Genomic DNA, 13965 nt, shown 5'->3' with positions numbered 1-13965 from the left:
TACTTATTTTATGTGTGCCAGTTCTGTATAAATAACTTTGGGAGTCAAAAAAGCAATTTGATGGCCACCACAAAGGTGTAAAAGACACATTCCTTTCTTACAGAAACTTGAAATGCATACATTTAAATATATAGTGTTTAGTTTAGTGATATGACCCACAGACTTCTATGTTGATTTTGGTTTAGTAATGCTTGGGAAATCAATTCCTTAGCTGCTAGGGTCCAGTTCATGGGGTGATATCATGAATACACGTTTGAAATGAAAATACGGACACACTAGCATGTTTCCAAAGTAAAACTGTCAAGGCAATGCTGTCCTTTTAAATAATAGACACACTCAGAAGGGTTTGAGTATTTCACAGTCTTATAATAGAATGTGTAGTAAAGTTACTACAGATACTTTCAACACAGATTATTTGATGATATGTTTCAAGTTAATGAGGCATCTGAGAATAATATCCAGTATAAATTTGGAAACAGATTTTTATAGTTTTGAATACCCCTATATGCTGTATTCTGTAAAATATAATGGGCACTGCAATTTTGTAACTAATGTTTTGTAACTAATGTTTTGTAACTAAAGTTTTGTAACTAATGTTGACGTGTTTTAACAGGCCCTGAAAAAAATCAATATATTGTTACTCTCATAACATAGTGTCACTTGCACAAATCAGATCTAGTTTAGGTCTTACCTGAAATCTCTTAAGTCAATATCCAGTGTCTCCTGTTTTGTTTTGTTTTTTCCCAGTGCAGTCCATTGAGATTTAAGTTAATTTCCTAAAGTATTTAGGTCGTCACCGAAGTGATGTGAAGAAAGGGAATGTGAGCCAAAACGAGCATCAGTTATAACCAAAAGCCATGAAATAAATGTAGTAAGTGTGTACTGTAGGATATTTTAAAAATCTACCTATCTATAAGCATAGGTTTCAGGAACTCAGAAAAGTGATTATCATAAGTTCCAATGAAAAATATAATTTTTTAGAAGATTTTATTTATTTGAGAGAGAGTGTGAGAGTGAGCACAACTGAGGGGAGAGGCAGAGAGAGAAGGAGAAGAAAACACCCTGCTGAGCAGGGAGCCCAATGGGGGACTTGATCCCAGGACTCTGGGATCATGACCTGAGCGGAAGGTATACACTTAACTAACTGAGTCACCCATGTGCCCTGAAAAAATATAATTTCTATATGCTATATTGAAATATAATTAAGTAGGACATTGCACATTAAAACTATCATTTACATAAATAATGAAATATTAACGGAAATTAAACATATCTTCATGTTTTTAGTATTGTCCCAAACTTTGATCACTGTCAGGCAGCTTCTTTAATAATAATACTAAATACAATCTTAAAATTGCTTATAATTTGAATTAATGTCTCATTTTGATTCATGAAAAATATGTAAAAATTAGATATTTGAACTCAGCTTTGGAGACTCAAAGTCAAAATGCACAGTTCTGAGAAGTTGTATTTTCTCATTAAATCCCATTAAAAGTAATCTCATTAAAAGTAATGTAAACAGTTGCACCTGGATGGCTCAGTTGGTTAAGTGTCCTCTTTTGGCTCAGGTCGTGATCTTAGGATCCTGAGATTGAGCCTGGAGTAGGGCTTCCTGCTCAATTGGAAGCCTCCCACTCATGCTCCCTTTTTCTCCCTCAAATAAATAAATAAAATCTTAAAAAAAAAAGTAGTCCTCATGAAAAGAAAGTTTGTCTTTTTGAGACTGTCTTTTAACACCTCCTCTTTTCTTCTGTATTTTGAGAAATAACTGAAAGATACACAGCTTATGTTTTCACTTGTTTCACATAGCAAAAGTTGGTGTACAGATTTCAGTGAGATCTTGAAGTGACTACTGATAATTTAGAGTGGGTTCATTGACCCCGAAAATAGTTTTACTGAATATCCAAGAAAGACACAGTGTCAAAATGGATATCTTCCAGCAGCAACTGCTGTTGGACCTTGAGTTCTGAGGTTGTTGTCTCTTGGATTGGTCATTGCCCGATATTGAGGCAAGAATCTTCTGTGTTCTCTACCCAGTGCCCAGTGAGCCATGGGGTTATCCAGGCTGGCTGGTGAGAACATGCACTCTAGCCTGCACTTTGTAAGCTCTCACGTTGCAAGCTGTAATCCTTCTCTGGCCTCTGAGAATTTTCTCATATGCATGACCCGATGTACTGGACTTCATGGGCACTTTCTGCAGATTTCTGGAATTCTCTCTGTGCAGCACTCTCCTTCTTGGTTTTTTGTCTTGCAAACAGTAGCCTCTTTGGTTTCTGCTAAATCCCAGCTCTATCTCTTCAACTCAGGGAGTCCACCAGGCTCCCTGGGTTCCCTCTGTTCTGTGGCGGGAAACTCTCTTAAGGAAGTAAGCTGGGGCAGTAGTAGAGGTCCTGTCATTTATATTCCATTTTCTGGGAATCACTGACATTTGTTGCCTTGTGCCCAGTGTCTTGAAAACAATTTTTGTCAGATACGTATTTTTTTCAAGTGGGGGTAGACCAGCTATTGTTTTTCTATCTTGTTGGGAGCACATTCAGTTTTTTAATGGAGTGGAATCATAGCTTACGTACAACTGTAAGTTAACTGTTCTTTAAGTATTTGGTTAAAGTTTTCACAATGCAAAATTTTGCTTTTATTTCTTACAATTTTTGTAAAAATGCAGTAATTCATACCAGTTTGATGTTTCTGAGCAATATAGTCACTATTCTTTTTGGGGCAATATATCTTCTCCTTTGATATATTTAATTTCTTTGCTTTTTATTTGTTTGTTTGGAATTCTAGAAAATGTTCATTCTAATCACATTCCTTTTTATATGCTTCAATAGTAAACACCTAGGGGGTTCTGATAATTAAAAAAAAAAGAATATAGTCAATATGGACAGTTTTTAAAAATATTTTTCTTATTTATTTATTAGAGAGAGAGAGAGAATGAGAGAAAGAGCATGAGGGGAGAGAGGCCAGAGGGAGAAGCAGGGAGCCCAATGTGAGACTGGATCCCGGGGCTCCAGGATCATGACCTGAGCTGAAGGCAGTCGTTTAACCAACTGAGCCACCCAGGCGCCCCTGGACAGTTTTTTTTTTTTGTTTTTTTGTTTTTTTGTTTTTTTTTAAGCATGGTCTTATGTCAAGATAGATTTTTGAGATTCATATGTAAAAATTATAGATTACAAGTTGTATTATAGTATCCCCTGGGGTTCTGTTCCTGTGTCTGTCATAATACTGAGAAGAATCTTGAAGCCTTAGGTTTTAACATGACAAATCCAGCAGCTCAAGGCATCTGCAATAGCGGGATGACACAGCCTCTTGGCAGGTGGGACAGTAAAGCCAATCCACTGCCTTCACATCGGAAGTCACTAAGGTTTAAGTATTAGGTGATTTTGACCTCATTTTAAAGACATTTGGGAAGATAAGCGTTTTGACTAAGCATAATGACTTTAGTAGTTCTTCATAGACACCTGTAAGAGAAACTCCTCAAAATCTATCTTGCTATAATAACAAAATCTAGACATTTTCATTTCTAAGTCCTTTGGGAAAAAACATAGAAAATATTATCAAAACATTTTCAACAATACATGAAGTTTTTTTTTTTTTTTTAAGATTTATTTATTTATTGAGAGAGAGGGAGAGAACAAGAGTGCAGGTGGGGACAGGGACAGGGACAGAGGGAGAGGGAGAGAGAGTTTTAAGCAGATTCTGTGCTGAGCATGGAGCCCAATTTGGGCTGGATCTCATGGCCCTGAGATCACAACCCGAGCTGAAACCAAGAGCCAAGTGCTTAACCGATTGTGCCACCCAGGTGCTCCAACATACAGCGTTTTTTAAAAAACAAATTGTTTATATAGACGCATACTATCATTTTACGACATTATGTATGGGGCTGACATTTCCCTTTGTGAGATTTTTGAGGTAGGGAAATAGGAAAATTAGTTATGTTGATCAACAGAGTTTCTACAAAATGGTGAAGAGGATGATATCCCCATTCAAGAAGAAAAGGAAAGGTGCCTGGATAGCTCGGTCAGTTAAGAGGCCAGTTCATGATCCCAGGGTCCTGGGATTGTGTCCCACATTGGGCTCCCTGCTCAGCAGAGAGCCTGCTTCTCCCTCTTCCTCTGCCTGCTGCTCTGCTACGTGTTAAGTTTCAAATGCCTTTTAGCTAGGTAGAGGCATTGACTAGGTAGCTAGATAGACATATTAAGTTGGTTTTCACTCTGACTTCAGGAACCAGGAAGCAATTTGCACAAAGAAGAGTTCCTTTTTCTTTCTTTCTCCCTTTCTTTCTCTTTCTTTCTTTTCTTTTCTTTTCTTTCTTTCTTTCTTTCTTTTCTTTCTTTCCTTCTTTCTTTTTCTTTCTTTCTTTCTTCCTTTTTTTTTTTGTTAAGAGATCATAAAGTCCCTAACCAAAACTCAAAAATATATTTTATCTATCTCTGAATTTCCAGTGATATTGGAAAGAGTTAATGGACCCCTTATTTGTGTTTCTTTTTTTAATTGTAATTTATTAAGGTTAACCTAAGTACCATTTGAAGAATCATTATAGCCTGGAAATAGTAACAATGGCATTCCTATTGTAACTGTTGGTTGATTTTGTGCCAAGCACTCTTCTCAGTACCTTATTGTAATTGCTGCCAAACTCATTTTATTTCAAATATAGCAAACACATAAAAGAGCCTTGGAAATGCCAAATAAATTGCCTATGGTTACATGGCTCCTAGATTCAGTGCATAATTCCAAATCCTATATTCTTGCAGAACATTCGAAATCATGCAGTAGTTTTTGAGCACATATCTCTTTCATATGCATTTTCTCCTAAGAAATCAAAATGAAGCAATAGTGGTGAAAGCAGCATTTTTCTTAAAAGACAAAATGTTTCCCTTAAGCAACCGTTAATCTGCTCAAGCATACCTAGTTACTTCACCACCAAGAAACATTTTTCTGGTACTTTTGCTGAACTGTCCCAAAACAGCCACTGCTGAATTCCACATACCCAAATAGCATTCCACTAAAACATTCTGGTGTCCACTGAGCTTTCCCTCTTATATATGATATCTAGCTCAGTCCCTATATCCCTAACATTCTGATACTTTTTTATTCATATTTTTGATTACTCATCAATACTCGTCTACTAAACTGCTACTTTGTTTTAAATCCCTGTCAATTCTGGGTGCCAGCCAGGCATATGATGGTGAATAAGGAGGTGTTGTAAGTTGGCCATGAGGTCCGGGTTGATTTATAAGGAGCTGTGGAGCTGGGGTGCTGGATGTGAGCAGCAGTTGCAATTGGTAGCTTTTGCTTATTGTTTGTAACTTTGGACAGAGCAATTTTTGTAGGTGTATATGTTAGTTAATAGTGAGTTGAAATCACCTCTTGTTATTTTATTAAAAGCAAAGAGAAAGAGTGTTTGCATCATGTATTTTAGCCACTTTGTTATATCACACTTAATGAGAATACTCTGTAGGGGAATCACTCAGGGAGATACGTATCCAACTTCTTGCTTTACTCATCCACTTTTAAACTAAAACAGTATTCAACTGACCCTATATAGTAGCTATGTAACCTCGGCTTTGATCTCTGCCCCTTTCTGTTTTAAGTTTGTTGCTCAGATTTATCCACCATTGTCATATTTTGAGGTCAGGAAGGTGTATTTTGATTTTCAGAGGCATTTATTTCTGTGTGATGATGGAAAAGTTACTTAATCCTTTCATTCCTGGTTTGTTTTTTCATATTTGAGGCAGATATAATGATGCCTTATCTGTAAGGTTGTAGGGACTATAAAAAGAATTGAAGTATATGAAACACATAACATGGAAGCTATAAAAGAGTAGATGGTCAGTAAACATGATTATTAAATTTTATAATGTAAACAAATAATTTATAATTATGTTGAAGATATGTTGTCCTGTTACAATAACTCAAAAGATAACTTTCGACATGTGCATATGAATCTATAGATTTCACCAAATGTGAGTATGTATTTGTACAGTATGTTCCATTTGTGTGTTTGCACTCATACACACATTCTCCTTTGAATACTTTCTGTATTAAAAACAGCTTTGGGTTTGAAACCACAAAGAATTGGTAATATTAAAAATAGCTATTGGAATCTGCTATTTATTCATAAAAATGTAAGTGATTCCTCCATATGTGGGGACATAGGTGTTTCAAAGAATTATGAAAGTCAAAACTATAAAGGAGAATTTTTAGAAAGAACACTTTAAGCAAAATATCTCTTTGGAGGTGTCTAATTCGTTCTCCAAGTGTCCAGCAAAATAATTAAATGACCTTAGGAAAACCAAAATGTCCTCTGTGTATTTATTTACCCTTCTTGAAAAATGTCAGTGACAAATGGTGTAATATAAAATAAAACTGGAGGCTAATTTTCTTAACAGCTTTAAATTCTGATATTCTTTTTAAGAACTCTCCTAAAGAATTTATTGGTCTCTTTGTTTCCTTGACAGGCACTGCCACAGGTTACAATCCTTCTGAGGGTTTGCTTCATTATCCTGACATTAACCTCCATTGGATTTCTTCTGGATCAAAGGTAAGAAGTGTAATTCTTTCATTTTATGTAATTTTATAAATGTTGTTTTAAAAGTATATGTGAAACTCTGATATTCATCAAAGATTTCTTATTAAAAAGTAGAGTTGAAACTGTAATTTCACAATATTTTAAATTAAATAGAGTGGCAGTTTATCTGATTTTTGAAATCGAGGGTGCATTTTAAATCTAAGCCTTTTAAATGCCATTTAGGTTTTCAAGGTTATTAAAGAACACCTATAAATGTAATGAGTAATTTGGCAAAACAACCATAACTCTGAGTACTTAATAAAATATGAAACATATTTGAGTACTTTTCCTTTGCCATTGAACACTTCACAATATATGCCGGAATGTATGAACTGTGTGCTTAAAGTTTATGTCCTTTCTCTCACACAGTGTATTTAAAGAAACTTATATTCAGTACTATCCTAGCCAGAAAATATATTCACCTGCACAATTTTAAAATGCTTTTATGGCAGGAAGTATATGGAAAAATAGCTACTCACTATTGCTTAGTATTTATCAATCATTAATATTAATACCAATACCAATATTTATGCATTTAATATGTACCATGGAATATGTTATTAATTCTTACAACAATACTCTGAGATAAGAATTACTATAAAGCCCATTTTACAGATGAAGAAAGTGAGACAGACAGATAGTGAAAAATAGAACACAACACAAACCCAAGCAATGTGACTCCTGAATTCACATATTATAGAATTTACAAATATTGTAGCTTTGTGAAAAACTGTAAAAAATTAAGTCATTCTTAAGATTTTATCTTTGTTATAGTATAATTGTTCATCAGGTAGGTAACCAGTAGCATTCCTCTCAGGAAATTGTAAATGAAAGTCTAGAAAACATACACTTAATTTATATCGATGGTATGTCACTTTCCCAAAGAAAGCTTAATGGATGTTCTGGAATAGCAACAGATTCTGGAGTTTTATCAGGATCCAAATCATCAAGTCAGAAATGAACATCAGCTCATTTAGTTAGTTATTAGAACTGTTTAGAATATTTACAACCTATAAACACTTGGTGTAGAGTGATACATCTGATGGCATTTCACATAATTGTAAGCAAACTGTGTAGAACTTGAAACTTAACTTTCTCCAATACTTTAAAGGTTGTGTTTATTATTTATTTTGTTTGGCTCTCTATCCCTACTTTTCTAGACTAAAAAGAAAGTTCATACCGAGCCATAAAAAGAGAAAATGGGAAAATGAATCACAGGTCCCTCTGCAATTATTACCCAGATCTAGAGAATCAGGATCTCACATTTTAAAGATTGCAGTTCTATTGGTTGCATACACTTACAAAAAGTAGCAGTAAGCTAATAGCAATAGTATAGTTTCATTTTCTTAATGAAGATTTTTTTTGTCCCCATGCATACAGGTAAATAGGCCAAAAAGCAGGCTATCAATTTTGTCATAATGTATCTTATGGTATTTTAAATCAATCTTATTGTATGTAATTAGTTTAAAATCTAAACTGCCTCTGGCCTTATTTGGAAGCTCATATTGAGATATAGATAAGTCATTCCAATCCAGTGCAATAGAAGCCAAAAGAGAATGGAATGATGTTTTTATAGTGCTGAAAGAAAAATTACAGCCAACCTATAATATTATATAGCAAAAATAAAAGTGAAGTAAAAGTTATTGATACAGACTTCTACAGCAAGCTTCACATATGATAGTGAAATGTTGAAAATTTCCTTTTGAAGTTGAAAATGAGTTGGATATGCTTATTATTTAACATTCTGCCACAAATAATCAATGGAGGAAGGAAAGAGAAATAAAAGGCATAAGGATTTGAAAGAAATTAATAGCTCAATTACAAAATTAGTTTATATTAATTAATAAATATAACTAATGAATTAATGAAAAAATCCAAAGAATCTATTGGAAAATTTTTCAAATTAATAGATGAATTTGGGAAAAATTTTAGAGAAATGGCTATCAACTACATTTTTATGCACTAGCAAATAAGAAACTATATGCAATTGCAAAATACATTAAAAAGTAAGAAAAAGCAATCCTAAAAAGTGAATAGACTGTGGGAATGTGGCAGCAGATTAAGAAGACCCTAGGCTCACCTTGTCTAAGAAATACAACAAGATAACTATCAAATCATCCTAAATACCCCAGAAATCAACCTGATGTCTGGCAGAACAAACTCCACAAATAAAGGTAGAGAAGAGGCCTTGTCGAAGAAAGTAGGAAATGCAAAGATGCAGTTTGGAAGAAAAATGGTTGCTGACCCCTGTAGTGGGGAGGGAAATGTCATGGAAGAGAAGGGTGAGAAACAAACTAACACACAGGGGAGTGCATAGGGAAAATAAATCCCATAGCAATTGGCTTGGAAACTGAGAGGGGCCAAATTTTATGTTTTTGCAATGAAAGGGGCTTAAAGCATAGACTTCTAAAGATCAGCAAGTTTGGTTCAATGAGAAGCCTGGGACATTGGTGCTGCTCTTTGGAAAAAAGGTAGGGCTGACAGCTTGAAGACATACAGCCTGGAAACAGCAATCTGAAAGTTACCTGGGGCACACAGTGAGGAGGTTATTTGTTGTCCCAGACAGGCAGCATCCTTGGAGAGACCCCACCGGCAACAAAGAAACTGTCAGGTGCCATTTCCCTCCGTTGACCCTCAGCATAAGAACAGGACCACCTGTGAGAAGCAAAGACACTGGTTTTCCAACTTACTTAAACCAAGTCCTACCCCCCATGTAGTGAGCCCCTCCTTCCAGCCTAGGTTGCCCCAGTCCCAGTGCTGTGGGCCCTCTGCATTGAACCCCAGCCAAAGCCCCTACTTATACTACATCTCCCAACCAGAAAGTTTTGTGACATCTCAGTTCTGGTGACATTGCTGACAGGTTTTACCTCCCAAGCACACTAGAGCACACCTGGTTAAAATGCACCACATTCAGGCCAGGGACCATACACTGCCTATAACAGGCAAAGAAAACCTCTATAGATGACTGGCCTGAAAGATAAAATGGCTAGAACAAAACAGCAGAGCACACGCAGCACACACTGGAGATATTTCTGGAAGTACTAGGCCTTAGAGAACAAGGGACACTACATGGTAGGGCACTACAGGACCCCCACTTTGTAAGCCCATTACCCTCAACAACAGGAGACATAGCTGACTTCTTTAAAAAAGAGAAATAGGCACAGAGACTTAGACAAATGAGAAGACAGAAAAATTTGTCCCAAATGAAAGATAAGGACAAGGCCATGGCCAGAGATCTAAGTGAAACAGATATAAATATGATGGCTGATGGGGTATTTAAAGCAATGATCATAATACTACTTGCTGGACCTGAGAAAAGAGTGGAAGACACAACAGAAAAAAAAACCAGTCAGAGATGAACAGTGCAATAAATGAGATTAGGAACATGCTTGATGGAATGAACAGCAGGCTGGAAGAAGCAGAGGAACAAGACCTTAAAGACAGAATAATAGAAAGTAATCAAACTGAACAAAGAGAGAAAAAAATTATGCAAAAGGAATTTAGACTTAGGGAACTCAATGACTTCATCAAATGTAATAACATTAACATTTTAGGAGTCCCAGAAGAAGAGAAAGAAAAGGAGGCAGAAAATGTATTTGAAGAGAAAATATCTGAAAACTTCCCTAATCTGTGAAAGGAAACAGATATCCAGATCCAGGAGGCACAGAGAACTCCCAGAAACAACAAAAGCAGATCCACACTAAGACATATAATTAAAATGGCAAAATGTAGTGGTAAAGAAATAATTTAAAAGCAACAAGAAAAAAGATAGTTACATACAAGGGAAACCCCATTAGACTATCAGCAGATTTTTCAGCAGAAACTTTCCAAGCCAGAAGGGAGTCGCATGATATGTTCAAAGTGCTGAATGGGAAAAATCCACGGCTGAGAATAATCTATCCAGAAACGTTGTCATTCAGAATAAAAGGAGAAATAAAGAGTTCCCCAGACAAAAACTAAAGGAGTTCATGACCTCTAAACCAGCCCTGCAAGAAATATTAAAGGGGACTCTTTGAGTGGAAAGGAAAGACCAACAGTGACAGTACTAAGATAAGAAACACAAAAGTGGCAAAAATGAATATTTTTGTAAAATATCAGTCAAGGACCACACACACACACACACACACACACACACACACACACACACACACAGAGGATGTAAATATGCCACCAAATACTTAAAACATCAGATGGAGAGGAGTAAAGAAAGAATAGGTTCAAACTAAAATGGCCATCAACTTGACACAGATGACATAATATGTAAGAGAAATTATATACAAACCAAATGGTAACCACAAATCAAAAATCACTAATAAATATGTAAATAATAAAAAGAAAGAGATCCAAATATATCACTAAAGAAAACTGGCAAACCATTAAACAGATAAGACAAGAAAGGATCAGAGAAAATCTTCAGAAAAAAATCACAAAATAGGTAATAAAATGGCAATAAATACGTATCTGTCAGTAATTACTTAAATTTAAATGGACTAAACACTCCAGGCAATAGACGTAGAATTACAAAATAGTGACAAAATGGATTTTTAAAAGAGAGACTCATCTATAGGCTATTTAGAAGAGACTCATTTCAGTCCTAAAAACACCTGAAGATGGAAGTGAGGAAATGGAGATACATTTATCCTGCAAATGAATGTCAAAGGAAACCCTAAGTAGCCATACTTATACTGGAGAAAATAGACTTTAAATCAAGATTTTAACAAGAGACAAAGAAGGGCCCTATACAATAAAAAAGGAGACAATCCAACAAGAGATAACAATCGTAAATACTTATGCACCCAACGTGAGAGCACCCAAATACATAAAACAGTTAATAAAGGAACTAATTGATAAGAATATAATTACAGTAGGGGATTTTAATACCCCCACTTACATCAATAGGCATCTAAGTTGAAAATCAATTGAAACAGTGGCTTTGAATAATACACTGGACCAGATGGGTTTAACAGATGTATTCAGAACATTCCATCCTAAAACAGCACAATACACATTCTTTTCAAGTGCACATGGAGCATTCTCCAGAATAGATCACATATTAGGCCACAAAACAAGCCACAAAACACTGAAAAAGATTAAAGTCATATCTTTTCTGACCACGAAGCTGTGAAACTAAAGGTCAACCACAAACCAAAAAAAAAAAAAAATCTTAAAAGTACACAAATACATGGAGATTAAATAACATGTTAATAGACAATGGATAGCTGGACCAGGAAATAAAAGAAAAAATCAAAAAGCACATGGAAAGAAATGAAAATGAAAACACAATGGTTCGAAACCTTTGGAATGAAGCAAAAGCAATCCTAAGAGAAAAGCTTATAGCAATACAGGCTCACCTCAGGAAGCAAGAAAAATCTTAACTAAACAACTTAACACTTAAAAGAGCTAGAAAAGGAACAATAGATAAAGCCTAAAACCAGAAGAGGGAAGGAAATAATAAATATTAGAGCTGAAATAAATGATATAGAAAGTTAAAACAATAAAACAGATCAATGAAACCAGGAGCTGGTTCTTTGAAAAATCAATAAAATTGATAAACCTTTAACCAAGCTTATCAAGCAAAAAAGAGAAAGGATTCAAGTAAATAAAATTACAAGTGAGAGAGGAGAAATAACAACAAAAACCATAGAAATACAAAAAATTATAAAAGAATATTATGAAAAACTGTATACCAAAAAATTGGCCAACCTAGAAGAAATAGATAAATTCCTAGAAACATATAGCCTACCAAAATGGAAACAAGGAGAAATAGAAAAATTTTAATAGACTGATAACCAGAAAAGAAATTAAATCAGTAATCAAAAAAACTCCCACCAAACAAAAGTCCAGGACTAGATGGCTTCTGAGGAGAATTCTACCAAACATTTAATGAAGAGTTAATACCTATTATTTTCAAACTATTCCAGAAGATAGAGGAGGAAGGAAAGCTTCCCAACTCTTGCTATGAGGCCAGTATTACCCTGATGCCAAAATCAGATAAAGACCCCACCAAAAAAGAGAACTACAGGCCAGTATCTCTGATGAACATAGATTCAAAAATCTTCAACAAAATAATGGAAATTGAATCCAATAATACATTCAAAAGATTGTTGCCCAGGATGAAGTGGGGTTTATTCCTGGGTGGCAAGGGTGGTTCAGTATTCACAAATTGATCAGCGTGATATATCACATCAGTAAAAGAAAGAATAAGAACCATATGATCATTTCAATAGATACAGAAAAAGCATTTGACAAAGTACAACATCTATTCAAGATAAAAACCCTCAATAAGATAGGAATAGAGGGAACATGCTTCAACATCATTAACGCCATATACAGAAGACCCATAGCTAATGTAATCCTCAGTAGAGCAAAACAGAGCTTTTCATGTAAGGTCAGGAATAAGACAAGGATGTCCACTCTCACCACTTCTATTCAATACAGTACTAGAAGTCCTAGCCACAGCACTCAGACAACAAAAAGAAATAAAAGGCATCCAAATTGGTAAGGAAGAAGTAAAACTTTCACTATTTGCAGATGATGTAATACTCTATATAGAAAACCCTAGACTCCACCAAAAAACGTATTCAGTAAGTCACAAGATATAAAATTAATATACAGAAATCTATTGCATTTCTATACACCAATAATGAAGCAGCAGAAAGAGAAATTAGGAAAACAGTCCCATTTACAACTGCATCAAAAATAATAAAGTACGTAGGAATAAACCTAACCAAGAGATGAGAGACCTGTATTGTGAAAACTGTAAAACACTGATGAGAGGAATTGAAGATAACACAAAGAAATGGAAAGATATTCTACACTCATGGATTAGAAAAATTAATATTGTTAAGATGTTGACTCAAAGCAATCTACGCATTCACTGCAATCCCTGTCAGAATACCAACAGCTTTTTTTTTTTTTTAATAAAACTAGAACAAAAAATTCTCAAATTTATATGGAGCCACAAAAAACCATGAAGAGCCAAAGCAGTCTTGAAAAGCAAAGCTGGGGGCATCACAATTCTGGACTTCATGTTATATTACAAAGCTTTAGTGATCAAAATAGTATGGTACTGGCACAAAAGTAGACACATAAATCAATAAAAACCCAGAAGTAAGTCTACAATTATATGGTCAATTATTCTTCAACAAAGCATGAAAGAATATCCAATGGGGAAAAAACAGTCTGTCTCTTCAGTAGATGGTGTTAGAAAAACTGGTCAGCTACATGCAAGAGAATGAAACCGGACCACTCTCTTAAACCAAAAATTAATTCAAAATAGATTAAAAACCTAAATGTAAGACCTGAAACTATAAAAATCCTGGAAGAGAAATCACTTCTCTGACATCGGCCATAGCACCATTTTTCTAGCTAAGTCCCTTGAAGCAAGGGAAGTAATACCA

At 35.0% G+C, this 13965-nt stretch overlaps 1 protein-coding gene across 1 annotated transcript in view; it reads left to right on the top strand.

Moving 5' to 3' along the window:
* Positions 1–13965, top strand: part of LOC111147401 (alkylglycerol monooxygenase) — a 344434-nt gene that overhangs the window by 182899 nt on the left and 147570 nt on the right. Inside the window, exon 11 of the mRNA XM_022503409.1 lies at positions 6456–6538. Within this exon, the coding sequence (XP_022359117.1) occupies positions 6456–6538 (83 nt within the window). The remainder of the gene's footprint in view (positions 1–6455; positions 6539–13965) is intronic.

Source organism: Enhydra lutris, unplaced genomic scaffold (assembly GCF_002288905.1).
Source record: "Enhydra lutris kenyoni isolate GAN:26980312 unplaced genomic scaffold, ASM228890v2 scaffoldscaffold16, whole genome shotgun sequence".
Taxonomy (NCBI): Eukaryota; Metazoa; Chordata; class Mammalia; order Carnivora; family Mustelidae; genus Enhydra; species Enhydra lutris.
This window is presented reverse-complemented; position numbering and strand designations above follow the sequence as displayed.